Here is a 16614-nt window from a genome sequence, read left to right on the forward strand (position 1 = left end):
AACAGAAAAACCAATTTGCTACTCTAGAAATAAAAGAGTGCATCATTAAGGAGATGGCAAGTCTTTACCTTTTCCGGCTTCACCCACTTCTCGAGTTCCATGAGGGTGCCCTTGATTTCATTGCGAGTGTACTGGATCTCGAAGAGCACGCTCTCAAATTTGTTCTGCAGAAATAAATTGAAAATTTTTAAAGGAAACTGCTCGCAAAGCACACTCCAAAATTTCCCTGAAGTTTCGCACATTTCAGGTGTGATTGCTGGCACCTATGACACAGGGTCTGCTGACCACAGGGTTTTCCTGGACAGTGTAAGCACACAGTAAACCAAAAAGTGGAATCCAGTCACGAACACGAAGTCACGTCCTGAACTTCGTACCAAGATTTAATTTATGTGGACAGTTACGGCTTAAATTTCTCTAAATTTACACTTACTGCAAAAGCAAAAAGATAAAATACAGCATGTTGAGTCCGCTGCAGACAATGTTTGTCCTCTGCAATGAAGCTTGAACAGAACCAAAGCGTTCTTGATGTAGTGCAATGAAGCAAAGTACATTTAGTGCTTTATAGATTTCAGTGTTATCTGTCCATCTGACAAGATTAGCTAGTCTCGCTACCAGGAGTGGAATCAATTGCACCATGAAAAGGGTCCAACACTTGCACAAGGACCAAGATATATCAAACTACAGGGGAATCAAAAATTAATTTTCGAAGTAGTTTCACACGCAGAATTAGCGATGCACACAAAAATATTTCAAGGCAGATTTTTAGATTTCCAAGCAATTCCTCAGGGCACTTATGCCTGCTTCTGGCTTTGAAGGCGATTGATTGATTGATTATGGGGGTTCAACGCGCTGTCGCTTCACAGGCGATGAGGCGCGCCGTAGTGGAGGGTTTTGGATTAAGATTACCTTGCAATCTTTAACGTGTGCCAAAATCTTGAACACACGGGCGTTTTTGCTTTTCACCTCCATCAGCAAAGCGGCCGCTGTGGCCGGGAATCGAACCCGCGTCCTTGGGCTCAGCAGCACAACGCCATAGCCACTGGGCCGCCGCAGCGGTGGCTTCGAAGGTGAAGGCCTGGTGGTACTTAAAAATTACTCCTTTGCTGCTCCTGGACTGAGGAACCACTCTCGCATTATTGCGTAATAAAGTTGTCCCTCTCTCTCTCTCTCCTTTGCTGCTATATTGTATTTGCTTCTCTTCGCTTATGCTTCGTTTCTGATTAACAGGCTCCTTTGCTGCTACGTTGTGTTTGTGTTACGTTTTTTTTTCCTTCCATTTTTTCGTCATTTAGTGTGAACTGATTCAACAAGTAGACATGAAACACGTGTCAGCTTTTCCCAGAATTCTGAGCGGCTGAGGTACTCTGTTCTACTCACATGCCATCAAATTCAGGTTACACATATTGTAACTTTTATTCCACTGCTGCCAACATGTGGAAGTAGCAGTGTTACTTCACTTTCTGGAGACCCGGGTTCAAGTCCCACATGAGCTTGTGTTTTTATTGCGTTTTTTATCAAAGTGGTACCAATGGCGTCCTGTGGTACCAATGGTACCACAGTGGTATCAATGGCGTCCTGTACCAATGGTACCAATGCCGTCCATTTCCCCACAGACCGGTTGGTTGACCGAAAAGCCCCGACACAATCTCTAGCCACAGGGCATGAATGCGTGAAATCAGCCTTCCACTGCATCAAAACAGTCACTTGAAAAATTGCAAAAAAGGAACAGTTCTAGACAAGACAATACATGCATCAATTATGAAGAAGGCGTACAATTGTATTATACCTTTACCTCATACATCACGTACCGGTATCCTTCATAGATGCGTTTAGTTAGTGCGTTAAAAATTGTCACCTGGGTTCGTTCAATTGCGATTTAGGTCTGAAGGTTTGATGACTGACTGGACGTACTCTCAGGAAAGGTTTTGACGCAGTTTTGGTGCTCGAAAGCTTCCGCGCTTCCCTGAACCTTTTTTACGAACGAATGGTAAAGTTTTTTTTTCATTAACTTTTGACAGCAGCAGTCCTACATACTCTGTGCCAGACAGCAACGACGGTATTCTAGCAGAATGGAGAATTTAAGGCTTTCCCCTTAATAAGCAATAATTCAATGTTGAGCGTTTCAATTTTCCTGGTGGCCTCATGATATAGCACTTGACGGACATGCCAGGACAGTTTTACGGCCAGGCTGCATTTGTCTCGCTTTACTCATTAAGCATGCGACAACGGATGTCACGTCGACAGAGAATCGCACATGCTCACTCTAGAGCTAGCCTAAAATGTAGCTCACTCCAATAAAGTATCTTTGAAAAAAAAATCATACTGAAATTGCCTGCGAGGACAACTATAATTATGCAGAGTTTCACTTACTCGCCATAAATAGTTCGTTTAAAGCAAAGTGGTAAACGTTACGCAATTTCTGTCTGCTGTCAGCCGTCTATGGTGGGTCTATGGCTACAGAACACAGCTCTAACTCTTGTCTGAGCGAAAATATCCCGAAACAAATCATAATAATTGGTCTTAAGATGGCTATCATTACGGCGAGTTTCATTTACCGTATTTTCGCGCGTATACTCCGCCCCTGCACTTAACCCGCACTCCCACTTTCCGTCGACGAATAAAAAAAAAAATATCCCCGCGTATTTGCCTGCATATTTTGTACATAAGAGGATGGACCAAATCTACCACTCAAGCAACACTACACATTTGTTGATGCAAAAAAACTTACATAGCCGTCTAGATGACTTGACGCGTACATTTTTTCACGTTGGTATATTGTTGAGCTTGTGTGCGCAAAATAAGCACTGTCAATGGGATAACAGTGGCTGGGTCACCATTACTGCTGTAAGGGGCATCACGGCCCAATGCACGTTGTGGTGTAGCTGCACTGAAGGAAATACCTCGCACATATTCCACACTACTTGACCCCTGAAATTTTCACATTTTTGGTGCGCCTTATACATGTGAAAATACGGTACTCGCCATAAATAGTTCCCAGCGAAGCAATAACTATTACAGAAGTTTCGTTTGCTTGTCACAATTATGTAGTTCGCTTTGAAGTTGTGAACATTGTGGAATGCCCATCTGCTGTGAATGTACGGGCTTCTATGGGAGGGCGACAAACAGCCCCCCATGTTTGTCAACTAGCATAAAGCTCTAGTCTTTAACAGGTTCATTCAGCTGATTACTTGAAAGTGTGCTCAATCGCACATAGCAAAAAAACGTGTTTTGTTTCGTGCACTCTTCAGACTCCTTCACAATGTGGAAGAGCACAGAATTTTGGACAGCCTGCTACAATTAAGCGACCTCTAGACAACGCTTTACTTTGAATGCCGTACTGTGTTCATTCGTGTGAAATAACTGGTTACGGTGCAATAACGATTGAAAAAACTGGCAACTAAGTGCTTGTGTTATTCGGCGCGGTCAATAAAGTATGCCGTTTATTTGGAAAACTGATCACACACACTGCCTTTGCAAATAACTCTACGACACGCATTTCAGGCAAAAAATTAACTTGACAGAATTCCTATGGTTATACGTCCCTTTAACTGTACGCATTTTCCAACTAACTGCATTGGTTTTAATGGATGTGCATCTTATCGGATTTAGATGAACAATGCTGCCGGGTTCTTTTTCACTCTTTTTTGCTTGGACCCATTTTTTATCAAGAAACTAACATCTCACATTTGACAAGAATCAAACACTTTTTCCTTACATATACCCTTAAAAATGCGTGCACTGACACTAAGCAGTTTCATTCCCTGCATGGTTGGTGATGAAAATCATAAAGTTGCAGAATTAACAGTGTCATCACAAATTTGTACAGCGAAATGAATTTTTACAAACCACGATAAATGTTGACTTTGACTCTGCTAACTTCTTAATTTTGTGCCCTTCAAAATTTCCCCATGAGCAGAATTTATCGATACAATTCCTATTGATTTCTTTTTGGCCCAACTGCTTTGTACATCCAACCAATTTACCACATATCCCTTCCGCATGTTCAACATATTCATAACAAGTCCGCAAGGTTATTTCCAACATGACGCTCAAATATTTCCGCAGGTACGCTTGATGTATCTTCAAGACACAGATATGCCTAGTCATATATTAGGCAATGTTGTTTATAGCAAAATTTGGGTTATTCATTTTCTCCGAATGCGCATATAAACGTATATAAGAGGAAGAGCGAATAATTCCCTTCACAGCCTAGTCAAACTAGTTTAAATACGTAGACAAACAATGTTCTCCAAAATTCACTAGACCTGCCGGCAGCCGCAGGAATTTCACCGGGTTGGTCGCGGCCCACTTATCAAAGCACGCAGCGCGAGAGGCGAAACACCTTACGGCCGCGTACGCGGAATCCGAGATGAGACGGCAACGTCAGCGATCAACTGACCTTGTTGAGGTCTTCCTTTAGGGCGTCGACGAGGCGGTCGTGATAGTCGACGAGAAATCGGTCCAAAGCCTTGAGCTGCTCGATGCGATAGCTCGTAGGCCGCGTCTTGCCCAGCTTGAAGGACCTCCGCAGCTCGTCCATTCGCTGACGTTACGGGGACGTAAAAAAAAAAAGTTATTTTTCATCGTCGTGACACACAAGAACGCTAGCCTACTGCGAAAGAACTGCAATACGCGAAAATACAGCGCTATATGACAAGGGTTTGGTCACGCTTTCGCAATTGCTCAGGTGGCAAGCGCGAGAAAGCAGTTTAAAATTCGCGCAGACGACAGCCGCAGCTGTGCCGTCTGCTAGTTCACAGTTGGCAGATCGTCTGCAACCGGGACACAGGCAACAAAGCTACAACATACCTTGGCGTAGCTGCTGGCCATATTGTCGTCGCCTTCACCAACCTCCTGGGCCGCTGTGTCGTGGTAGAGAAAAACAAAGGAAAGGGAGGGGCGATAATGAATGAGCGATATAGCTTAACCTCCGGTGCGTTTGTCACAAGACGTTGAAACAAAACCCAGTCCCATCAACGTAAGCGCCGCTTTGGGACGTTGCCACCTCCAACGACGGCACTGACCTAAGTTTCACTGAAACCGATTTAGTTTTGAAAAGTGAAGAGGGCAGTCAAAAGAAAGATGGTTCACGAACGAGCAAAAAAAAAAAACCAGTACCACGAGAAGTTTGCGCGGTCGAGGCGAAAGTTGCGGCCGTTTCTGTTTCTCTAGAACGGTACGGTGAGGGAGGGGAGGTTGGTGCCCATTGGGGCAATCTTGATCAACGAACGCCGCAGTTGAAAACAAACAAAAGGAAAACCCCACGGCAGCCGCCCCCTCGGCAGACGGCATTCACGAGGCGCTCCGCCGAAGAAAGTGCAGCTCCAGACGGCACGGCCGCCGTAACCTAGATCGCGTTCTTTCTAGACCGAAAGCAATCACAAGCAGAAACATCGCGGCGGCCGCCGGGGTAGCAGTCCGGTTAAACGCGCGCACTCACAAACCACGTCGACTCACGTACACATGATCGCGGAGGGTAGTCCTCGGCGGTAGAACCACTAGCAACAACACAGGCTGCGCGTCCTCACTGTGTTCTCACCTCGTGACTATTTCGAACAACACACCGCTCCGGCTAAAGAAGAAGACGACGACGACGAAACGACGCTTCACACCACGACGAACACAAGCGCGCAAGCGGGATTTAGCAAGCGCCCATAAGCGCAGAACATCCACCAACTCCTCGAAATACAAGCGTGCTGGCAACTGATAGAGAGGAGAAGAGGAGGAGGCGCGGAGACCACGGAGTCGGCGTTTATTTATCCATTTGTATTTTTAATCAGCGCCTGCCAAGCGCCCGCAGCGCCACGGGGGAGCCTAGCGGGCGCTGCTAGCACTAGCGACACGGCGTTTTCGAAAGCGCTTGAGGCGCGCGCGAATCAAGGCCACCAACTGACCTCCTCTAGCTTTCTTGTTTTTCTTCCTCAGCCAGAGTGTAATACAAAAAGCAAGACCATACCACCTGTGCGGGCGGGCGCGCCTGTCACCGCGGCAGGAATGGAAATCAAGCGCTATGTGCCGTCTGCTAGACTCGATCTGCGTTTTACTGCGTCGTTGTGACTAGCGCACGCTCGTGTACCTCTACGCTCGACAACGCTTTGTTTTTCTGGCGTCCTAGTCGTTAAGTGAGACAATGACACCGCCTCCCTCTTGCTCATCGTCGCCCAAGCGTAAACACAGCCACTGCTAGGATGACTATTGTCATTCGTCACGGGTGGCCAGTAATGAATATATTTTCTGTCGTCTGCTGCGGGTATCGCTTCCTTCATTTTTCCCCGCTTTGCTTCTGATTGAGCAGCACATATAAAAAGTCGACGCCGTGCTGTTAAGTTCGCATACGGAACACGTGCACACAGCTCGCAGTAGCTTGAAAAATACGGCTACTTTTCCCGTCGCGGATAAATCGTAATCTGTGGTAGGAGTTACGCTTAGGGACAGGAAACGCGCATCCCATATCAGAGAAGGAACTCGGTTGAAAGACATAGTAGCTCAAATTAAAAGGAAAGGATGGACTCCGGCTAGGTGTGTAATGCGGCGAACTAAAAACCTATGAAAAATCAGGGTAGCAGAGCGAATATTAGAGATACGCGACTGAACTACAGGAACGCCATTAAACTAACGGAGGAAGAAAATCAGAATCCAGTTGAAATTAGACTTGGGCGTGACAAGGCAACAATGACAGGGGGAAAATGGGAGCGGCCTTCGTCCGGCAATGGTCCTCCATGGACACAAACATGGTCATGGTGATGATGATCACTACTATTATGATGATGGCGTATTGGAAGCCATGTTCACGTGACTGTACACGCACGCGTCATTCCCTTTTCTTGAAGCAACACTGATTGTTGCAACGCTTTATTAACATCGCTCCCATCCATTACCGACCGCCGAAATGCATTATGGGGTTAACTTGCAAGTGCAACGAACACATCCGTGGTTCGCCCCTACCAGACGTACCACACAAATTTTCAGGCAAAGCTAAACAATAATCGAAGCAAGCGTAAAGGGGTCTTAACCATTACTGACGTATCAATTAAAACCATTAGAAGCGACATTGCATATAGAAGCCGTTACAGAAACCAATGCTGCTCGTCCAAGTGGTTCAGAGCTTTCTTGCTCAGCTGCGGTATAGGAAGGAATCGTCTGCAACGTTATTAATGGCGCGTGCGACACGATCCGCGTTCCTTTTCCTCGATCGCTCGTCGCTAAGCGTTGTTTCGAGCGCGTGCGACGTGACGGCCAGTCGCATGCGCCTCTCCGTTCTTTTTTTTTTTTTTTAGCTCTCTTCTTACTGTCCCTGCTTGGCGGACCTTGGCCGCTTCGCCTTTCCTTTCGCCGCGCGCCATTTCCTCGTTGGCTATAAATTCCCGCGAGGGGGTAAGAACGCTCGGCTGCACCATAAGTCGCGGGCCGATAGTAACGAAGCGGCGGAAGCTGGTGGTGTCACGTCTCGGCTCGATTCGTATTCCGCACGTAGATTCCTGCGCAACGTGAGAAGACATGCAGGCGAAAGTACGTGGAAGGTACTTCGCAACCGCAAATAGCTGGTACATGAGCGTCCACAGGAATTTTCTCCTGGGGCGGTGGGAGAGGGAACAATCCGTGCGGGATTGTGGGAGCTGTGTGTTTGGGCAGCTGACAACTTGAACAAACAGAAGATTCCTTGTCTTCTGTTTGTTCAAGTTCCTTGTTCTGTTCCTTGTCTTCTGTCGGAACACCTTCAAGCGACGTCGCTTGAAGGCGTTCTGAGACAAAGGCAAACATTCCATTCGAATCCGCAGCGACACCCTCGGCACAGCACCAAGTCCAGTTTTACGGTTTAGTTCGGACCAGTATAACCGGCCCAGTATGCCGGGTAGAGCAAATTGATCGAGGCAGGTTTTAATGCGCAAAGCGTTGAAGGAGCTATGAAGACAAATTGTAAGTTTGGTTAGGTGAAAATGCTACTCTTTTAGAATAACAATGATAATGATTTTACCGAAAAATTCGAATGAGTAAGATTTTTATGGAAACAGATGCAGCAGTGGCGACCCCACAGCCTCCTTCCGGCAATTTCTCTGTGACGTCACATAATCTTGTTTGGGCGCCTGACGGCCGCCGATCTAAGCCCATGCCGGGAACTATGATTGGACGATCGTGTAAGGTCCCTAGACCCGATTGATCGGATCATTGTAAGCATGCTGATATTATGCTTTTACTGCCCATATTACGCCACTCCTAAATTACATCCCTGCATCGCGAAATTCGCAAGTCTTGCAATATCCTTCGCGTTTTCTCTGTTAAAAACGTCTTTCGTGGCTACCTAGCTTTTTTCTCTCAAAATAAACAAGCTGTATTTTGTCTTTATGGCTCCTTTAAATACCTCATTATGCGAAAAACAGGTTTCCAGGGTAAACGAAAGATAGTCATAAAAACGGCCCACAGTGTGAGGAGAATAAAATTTAAAAAAGGAAAAATTGGCGGCTTAGGATTTACATCCGGGGCCTTCGACACGCGCATCCTCTGCCCCGACAAAAGGTGGACATATAATTAATGCGTTGTGGCCTTTCAAACGGATTCGAACTGAACGTAATTTCACTGAAATGAGGGGCCTCGAATTCCCTGCTCCACTACAATTTCGATGGCTGTTGAAAGCTTTGAATTCAGAGAGTTTTAGCACTCCGTCTGTTCCGTCCGTTGACCGGGACGGAACAGCGCTGGTCCTATTTATTTCCTCTTTCTTCTGCCTACGTTAGAACTGCGCTGTTTAGCCAACGTGCATGATCACCAACTGTCCATCATACTTATACGTCTTCTCACACTCCGCTTGTGTTCGTTAAAAACCGTTAAGAAGGCCAAATGCGACTGTTCTGATCGATTTTCACTTCTGTCCATGGTCGGCTAGCGTAATGCACCAATCATCGTCTCAATTACACGAGCGGAAACCAATTTTAAGTGCCACGACACCTCGGTGGATGCAACCTCCTCCTCCTTTCTGCGCACAAAAATGGCGTTTGCCCACACCCTGGCACATTGCGGCGTATATAGGATTTACGTATAGTTCACTGTACCCTCGCCAACACTTCTAACTCGCCCGCCGCATCTGCGTGACGTCACATCACTATGGGCTGACTTGTGCAGTCAGCGTTTATGTATCGGCGCACCTGTTGCGTCGTGAAATGCGGTGCGTCGTGAATTAAATGTGAAATGCGGTCGGTGTCCGACAAGTGGCGTTTGAGCGGAACGCCACAGATAGTTCGGTCAGAGTTCACTCTCGGAGCTACCGATGAAATCTGGAAGGGTATATATAGTTCCTTAATTGGATTTGTTATCATTTATACAATGGGCGAGCCAGAACTAGAACGTGACACAGATACAGATTCTTTGTTGCATTTTTGACGACGATAGCCGCGAGTACAGGAGCCTATTGTTTTACGAGCGTATATATCTGTTTAAGCGAGGAGAGCAGTTTGTGCTTGTCACTCTGCTGCTTCACGCGCTTGTTGGATGAAAGGAAGTTGAAAAACACAACGCGGTTAGGGTAGGCTAGACTTAGGTTAGGTTACGTTGAAACAGCCTTATTCTGTACTCGATGCTGCAGAAAGGAAATTTTAGACAATCTGGTTAACTGGGCATTGAATAGATTGTAGGGTTTAACGCGCCGACGCAACGCAGGCGATGAGGCGCGCCGTAGTGGAGGGCTCCGGATTAATTTTGACCACATGGGGATCTTTAACGTGCGCCGAAATCTCGTACACACGGGCGTTTTCACTTTTCGCCTCCATCAGAATGTGCATTGAATACAAAATACTACCTTGTACAATTTGAAAGAACTAGCCTTCGGCAACTCGCACAGTTTCATTCCGGCCACGAAAGATGTTTTAACAGAGAAAACGCTTAAATTTCGCGCTACAGTGACAGGAGTGACGTATCACGGGCTGACATTACAAATATCCCGGGCCATCTCCACTAACGTGAAACCTGGGAAGGGGCGAAGGACGCAGTGTATAAGTGTATTCAAATATTGTAAGTCTCTCTCTTGCCCCACGGCGCGCGCTGATTGGGCGCCGGAGTAGCGCCGGTGGGAGGAGCAATCGCGTGCTTGCTGAGGTGGTGGCGCCCTCTCTTGCATTGAACCGGATTTAACCAATTAAATGAGAAACAGACTGGTCATAAGTTGCCTTGGAGTCACACGTGTTAAGAAGTATGCTTTACATGAGAAAAACCTGGTGTTTGAAACCAATTTCGAGATTAAACAAATTTGTTATCAATTCAATTAAATTCTGATTACTCGCGTAATTTAAATTAGTTTAAATTACGGTAGTTTAGTTTGAACCGGTTTTATCCTCCATTATACACGTGTTTTTTACCATGGGTCGACAACTTGATTTACCGTGACGACATGAGACGACGACGACAGGGGACGCCGGCAGCCCGAGACCCTAAGGTGCTTCGCCCCTAAAACAGTTATCAGCGTGTTAACTGCACGCTAGTGGGTTTCCTAGATTATCACTCCCGGATCACCTGCAGACTGCCTGGGTCGCGCTCCGGCACTCGTTTTTCCCATGTATTCCCGGGGGAAGTCCGAAGGCAGTCCTCGGACTGCCCGAGGACCGTCCGGGACTGGTAAATCGACGGATCCCAGTATTCTAGTGCTACAATCAAACAGAACTAGAAGTTCCGCTACAATTGCGCCGTCATGCTTCTTGGCAGTGGCTCTGGGCCGCCAATCATACAAACAAGATACGTCAAAGGGACCGCCAGAAAGCGGCTGGAGGCTCGCCACTGCTTCAGTTCTTCCGTTAATTGCTAGAGTACTTCGTTGATGTTTGCGATAAAATTGGTATCACTGTTGTCGGAACAAAGCATTTTTTAATGAACAAAACTTGTATATTGTCTTCACGGCCCAATTACCTTCGGTTATGTTCGCTTAGGTCTGGTTAGTTTTAGTTTAGGTAATGTTAGGTCAGGCTAAATTGGAACCAACTCTTTTAGAGTATGGGAGGCACTCTTAAGAAAAAAAGCTCGTAAAAAGGTAGTAACGGCTGTATTTACTAACTTATATGAACATTACTGCTCTGCAGAACGATACGTAGGCTCTGCCACTAAGTATGGAACCTAAATGCTATCGTTACTAGTCTAGACCGTGCACTTAGTGACTGCTGCTTGTTTGACGCCAACATTGCCTGATAGTGAAAGAAAATCCTATAAATTATTGAACATAACAACTACAGCTCTTTTTCTACTCCAAATCACGATTTAAAAGTTTTTGCAAATCCCCATGCCGACTTGTATATGCTCACCTTAAAAATGCATAAATATGAAATTATCGCAAAAAATGTTTGATTTTTGCAGCAAGCCCAACGACTCTATCAGAGGACTTTCCGCTGCTGGGTATAAAAGCTAGAAGAGCAGATGCACTTCTGAGGTAATTAAGTTATACTCGCTCTCCTCGTGCATCTCGTCTGCTTTCTTGCTTAATTTATTTGTTGTCTAAGTGCGTGTGCGTGTCGTTCTTCACGCTCAGCTGATCCACATTGTCACGCGTAGTTTTTCACTAGGTTATGCATGGTCAATTAGTAAAAGCACTAAGCAACTAGTTTATACTGGGACAAATAACTGGTTAGTGTTCTGTAAGTAAGTGCCACGACCTTTTTTTAAGAGTGTGCTGCAGAACGACCTGCAATGAGACTTACACCCTGAAAGTGCACTGTAAAATGATTTACACACTTAGGGGTGTAAATCACTGTCTACAAATAACGCTCTTACAACCTAAGAAAACCTAAGTTTTCTTACAACCTAACCTACAACTTACAACTTACAACCTAAGTTTGATTCGTACGAAAGATTTGCCGTTGGAATAACACTCATGCCACATTTTCCCGCACTTCACTTAAACTATAATAAGAAAAAGGGAGAGCACCCAGTTGGCTCACCGACTACTTGAACGCACTAGAATTATGACGCATCATGATTCATTCGTGCGGTAGGCTAAGGGCTGCAAAACATAACGCAAATAATCGGTGCTTAAAAGCTTGTCAAACAAACTCTTTGTGCTAGAAATTTAACGCATACTCTTTTTACAGCAGTAAAAATGGTGTTGTAAACGCTAGAAGTTCCGAACGAACCTTCAAACACGTACGCGACTGCACCGCACACGTGTGGTGCCGACGAATTTCGTGCGCTTGAGCCCTTTGGGCCAACAAACCATGGCTCACCGTTCAAGCTCGCCTGCGACCTTACTTGGTGTTCTGATGCATCAATATAAGTGTTCATGCTTACGATTGACCAGCAATCTTTCATGCACCCAGAATTTATCGTATTTTCTGAACGCAGCCGAGCGCTCATGCGCTCGGCATGTCCGATGCGACCAGCTGTCATCAGCGACACCACCATTTACGTGACCCTGTTTGTTGAGTCGGTGTATAGTGTTCCAGGAAACATTACTATGGAGTTGCGATCAAATACGGCACGTACAGGCCCGATCAGAAGTAAATGGAACACGGAATCAGTGGTCGAGGTAGGGTGCTTCAATTGACGACCGGCCAACTCCCCGTGCGTCTGCAGAGTAAGTGTTGTCGGTTCAGCGCTACGTTTTAAGGCGATTTATCGATTCTGCCTGGGGGTAGGCAAAAGCAGTTCAGTGGTAGCATATAGTTCACGTCTGGGCGTAAAAGAGATGCTGCGCAAATAAATAGCAAGGTCATCCGATTACACTATCATAAAAGAAAGCGAGGTCATTGCGTGCTGCGTGTTTGCTTCCGAGGTCGTACAATAAAACACGTCCGCTCGAGGGTGCGTGCCAAACGTGCCTTCAGCGCCCTTTTTTTTTTTTAAGAGTTAATTGTTTTTACAAAACGCTAGCTGGCGAACCACGGTCTGAGTCCCCTTTGTCAGGCCATTCCCTACCGCGCGTTTTACTCCGGGATTGTATAATGCAGGGCACTGTATGCAATGCACGCCTGGAAAGCATGCCTGAGCGGAAGCTCTGGAAGGCGTACCAGACGTCCTTTGCTGTTTTTTTCTTTAAATTTGAAGTTTATTGCCTAGGCGCTAACCGGCGAACCACGGCCGGCGCCGAAACATTCCATAAAGTCAAAAAGCACGGGCAGATATGCTGCTTCTGCTGCGGCTGCTACTGTGGAATTGGTTTGTGCAAGAACTAATTTGGACTATTTCTTTATCGTTTTCTCGCGCTGTGTCATTCAGTTGTTGGGTTGCTTTCACCGCACGTTATGCAGGTGACGCCGCATTAAGTCAATGAATGACAAACAGATAATATTGCTATCTACACGCTGGGATTGCTTGACATGGTTGTTCTTGCGTATTTGGCGTTCAATGTTCTCAATGCCACGAGAAAGCTTTTTTTTTTTTTAGATTATGGCCTTTAAACGTGCCGAAGTTACACCCGTACTATGAGGCGCGCCGTAGTGGAGGGCTTCCGATTAGTCCGAAATCTCTATACACGGCCGTTCTCGCTTTCGGTCTTTCTGAAAAGCAGACGCCGGGGCGCGTGCCGAGAGCGTGCCGCTGGTCCCTGTCTAGCTCACTTCGAAGACAACAGCTACGAGCAGAATCGCGTGGATTGTGTGGAAAAAGTTCGAACCCAATGCTGTGCCAACCAACGTTACTTGATCAATCTAGAAACGTTTGTGCCAACGGTGTTCCTACTTACAAAAAAAAAAAAATGGCCGCGTATCTGCTCCTTTCGTTGCAAATGTTGTTAAAAGACGATATAGTCTTTGTAGACATTTGCCAAGGAAATGCCCCCCTTTGCTTTCCCGCTCACCTTTCATGCGGTTCCTGTTCTGTCGCGCTCATCCCAAGGTAAACACACTAAAGGTTTGCTCTAGGCGATTTGAATTTACCGTGTTCCGGTTCCTCGATCCGAGCGCTGCAGTACGGCGGAGACGCGCGTGAATCGAGGCGGCCGACTTCAACGTTTATAGAACCGCGTTGCCGTGCTCCACGTGCGTTCCAAGCAGAACATGAAACCTAGCTAGTGGAACCTCTCTTTGCTGTTGCCGAGTGATTTCTCATATGCCGCCAGGAGGTTGCGCAGCCAACAGCAGGCGGCGGTTTTCTGCAGTAGATGTAGAATATCATTTGTTATCGAAAAAACAAGCATCCATGAATTTTTTAATAAATGAACACTGTAAATATCCCTTGTGTACTAATTTCCTGTTTTATATTTGCGTAATGTCTTGTTCTTGTTCAACAAACATGACAAGTATGAACATTTTACCGGGCTTAGACGTTTACATTTGGCTGTGAGTATATAAGACTTGCGCTGTAAGCATTTTACTTTGGCCGGGTGGCTGAATCAAGTTACAGACAGACAGACACAGACAGACAGACAGACAGACAGACAGACCAAAATTTCTGGGTTTAAGTAGCCCAAGAAAGACTATCGTCTTTAAAATTAAGGGGACGCTTAGAACTCGCTAAGACTGCGAAGCCGAAAGCTATAGTCGGATCTTGCGCTGACCTACTATTGAACTTTTTGTCTAACTTTACTGTCGCACCCATCGCCACTTGACCGGCCCCCGGGAAAGCCCCCTCCGAAGCTCGCTCCACTCTCTAGCCATCGCCAGAAGCATCATGTTCAACCGCGTCGGTACCTACACCCCTCAAGACGACTCGTATTGCACGTGCGGCAGTGACTCATAGCCTCCTTTGGCGCCGCAGTTTCCCGACAGCCATTGCGCATGCGCTTGGCGCCTGCGGCCCGATCGTCGTCGGTTGTCTGCTTCCGCTGCGTTAGCGCCATTTACCACCTATTTCTTCAGTAGGCTTCACTGCGCAGCACACTGTGTGGGAAAGCCAGTTTACAAAGACCGAACAGAACGCCGCACGCCGCCCCCCTCTCCCGGAGAGAGCGCGCAGCTTTCGTCGCGTTGCCCGCGGTTGAGTTGAGAGGAAACATTTACGCGCGATTTTTCATCGCGCGTAGTTTCGGTGATAGTGAACGAATTTTCATAATTATTGCGGGAGGAGATTGCTGGGACAATAGACTTTACCCCAAAATACATTCCCAGTAGTCGATGGTAAGTGTTGCAGGGTCCATTTAAAGTCGGCTTCACCTTAGAACACAAGTACATTGCTGGGAAGACATTTTCTCGGGGTGTTATATACGCCACCTTATATCAAAATAGTTGGCGTATTCATGGGAGGTTGTGGCCATTACTACACCAGGGTGGCCAATCCTGCTCTGGTGAGGGAGTGCATTGCCGGCAATGGTCGCCGGGGTCAGGCCGCACCCCAAGCCCCTTCGTGCAATTCCATCAATACGCGGATTTTTTTTTTTTTAATCCGGTGGGAATTGTCCGGCACCGGGATTCGAACCACGGTCCTTCTGCACGCGAGACGGGTGTTCTACCTCTACGCCATCGCGGCAAACCTGTATACGCAATGCCTAATGACCGCAATGGTACCGGAATCTTGGAAGAACGCGAACATCATCCTAATTCATAAGAAAGGCGACATGAAGGACTTGAAAAATTACCGGCCGATCAGCTTACTGTCAGTCGTCTACAAGGTATTTACCAAGGTAATCGCTAACCGAATTTCTGCAACCTTAGATTTCAGTCAACCTAAAGAACAAGCAGGGTTCCGTAAAGGTTATTCAACAATGGACCATATTCACACGATCAATCAGGTGATAGAGAAGTGCGCTGAGTATACCGAACCCCTATATATAGCCTTCATAGATTATGAGAAAGCATTTGACTCGGTCGAAACCCTAGCAGTCATTCAGGCATTACGGAACCAGGGGGTAGATGAGCATTATGTAACAATACTAGAGGATATCTACAATGGGTCTACAGCTACGATCATCCTCCATAGGGAGAGCAGTAAAATACCTATAAGAAAGGGTGTCAGACAAGGAGACACAATCTCTCCAATGCTATTCACAGCATGTTTACAAGAAGTATTCAGAACGTTGGATTCGGAACAGGTGGGTGTAAGGCTTAATGGAGAATACCTCAGTAACCTCAGATTTGCTGATGACGTTGCCTTGCTAAGTAACTCGGGGGACGAATTGCAAAGCATGCTTTCCGCACTGGGCGAACAGAGTAGAACCGTGGGACTGAAAATTAATATGCAGAAAACTAAAGTAATGATCAATAACCTCGGGACAGCACAGCGGTTTGACATAGGTGGCGAGGCAGTGGAAGTGGTAAGCGAATATATCTACTTAGGCCAAGTTGTGACCCCAGATCCAAACCATGAGGCAGAGATAATTAGAAGGATCAGGATGGGGTGGGGTGCATATGGCAGACATTCTCAGATAATGAATAGCAGCCTACCATTGTCGCTAAAGAAGAAAGTGTATGACAGCTGCATCTTACCGGTACTCACCTACGGGGCAGAAACTTGGAGGCTCACTAAGAGGGTTCAACTTAAATTGAGAACAACTCAGCGGGCAATGGAGCGGAAAATGATAGGTGTAACATTAAGGGACAGGAAGAGAGCGGAGTGGGTCAGGGAGCAAACTGGTGTTAAAGACATATTAGTAGAAATTAAGAAGAAGAAATGGACGTGGGCAGGACATGTAATGGGAAGGCAAGATAACCGCTGGTCATTAAGGGTAACAGAGTGGATCCCTAGAGAAGGCAAGCGTTGCAGGGGGCGGCA

The 16614-nt window shown here is 46.4% G+C and overlaps 1 protein-coding gene across 11 annotated transcripts in view; it reads right to left on the reverse strand.

Moving 5' to 3' along the window:
* Window positions 1–16614, reverse strand: part of LOC144162409 (aldehyde dehydrogenase family 3 member B1-like) — a 176119-nt gene that overhangs the window by 36464 nt on the left and 123041 nt on the right. For 8 of the 11 annotated variants that reach the window (XM_077692928.1, XM_077692926.1, XM_077692927.1 and 5 more), the window contains 3 exons: window positions 4810–4862; window positions 4400–4543; window positions 69–164 (listed from right to left, as the gene is read on the reverse strand). In XM_077692928.1, the coding sequence (XP_077549054.1) occupies window positions 69–164; window positions 4400–4543; window positions 4810–4862 (293 nt within the window). Of the gene's footprint in view, window positions 1–68; window positions 165–4399; window positions 4544–4809; window positions 4863–5118; window positions 5202–5461; window positions 5730–16614 lie in introns of those variants that run through there. The other 3 variants (XM_077692931.1, XM_077692932.1, XM_077692933.1) reach the window with 3 other exon arrangements.

The sequence above is a fragment of the Haemaphysalis longicornis genome, unplaced genomic scaffold (genome assembly GCF_048455015.1).
Source record: "Haemaphysalis longicornis isolate Haplotype H1 unplaced genomic scaffold, Haemaphysalis longicornis Haplotype H1 scaffold_12, whole genome shotgun sequence".
Classification (NCBI taxonomy): Eukaryota; Metazoa; Arthropoda; class Arachnida; order Ixodida; family Ixodidae; genus Haemaphysalis; species Haemaphysalis longicornis.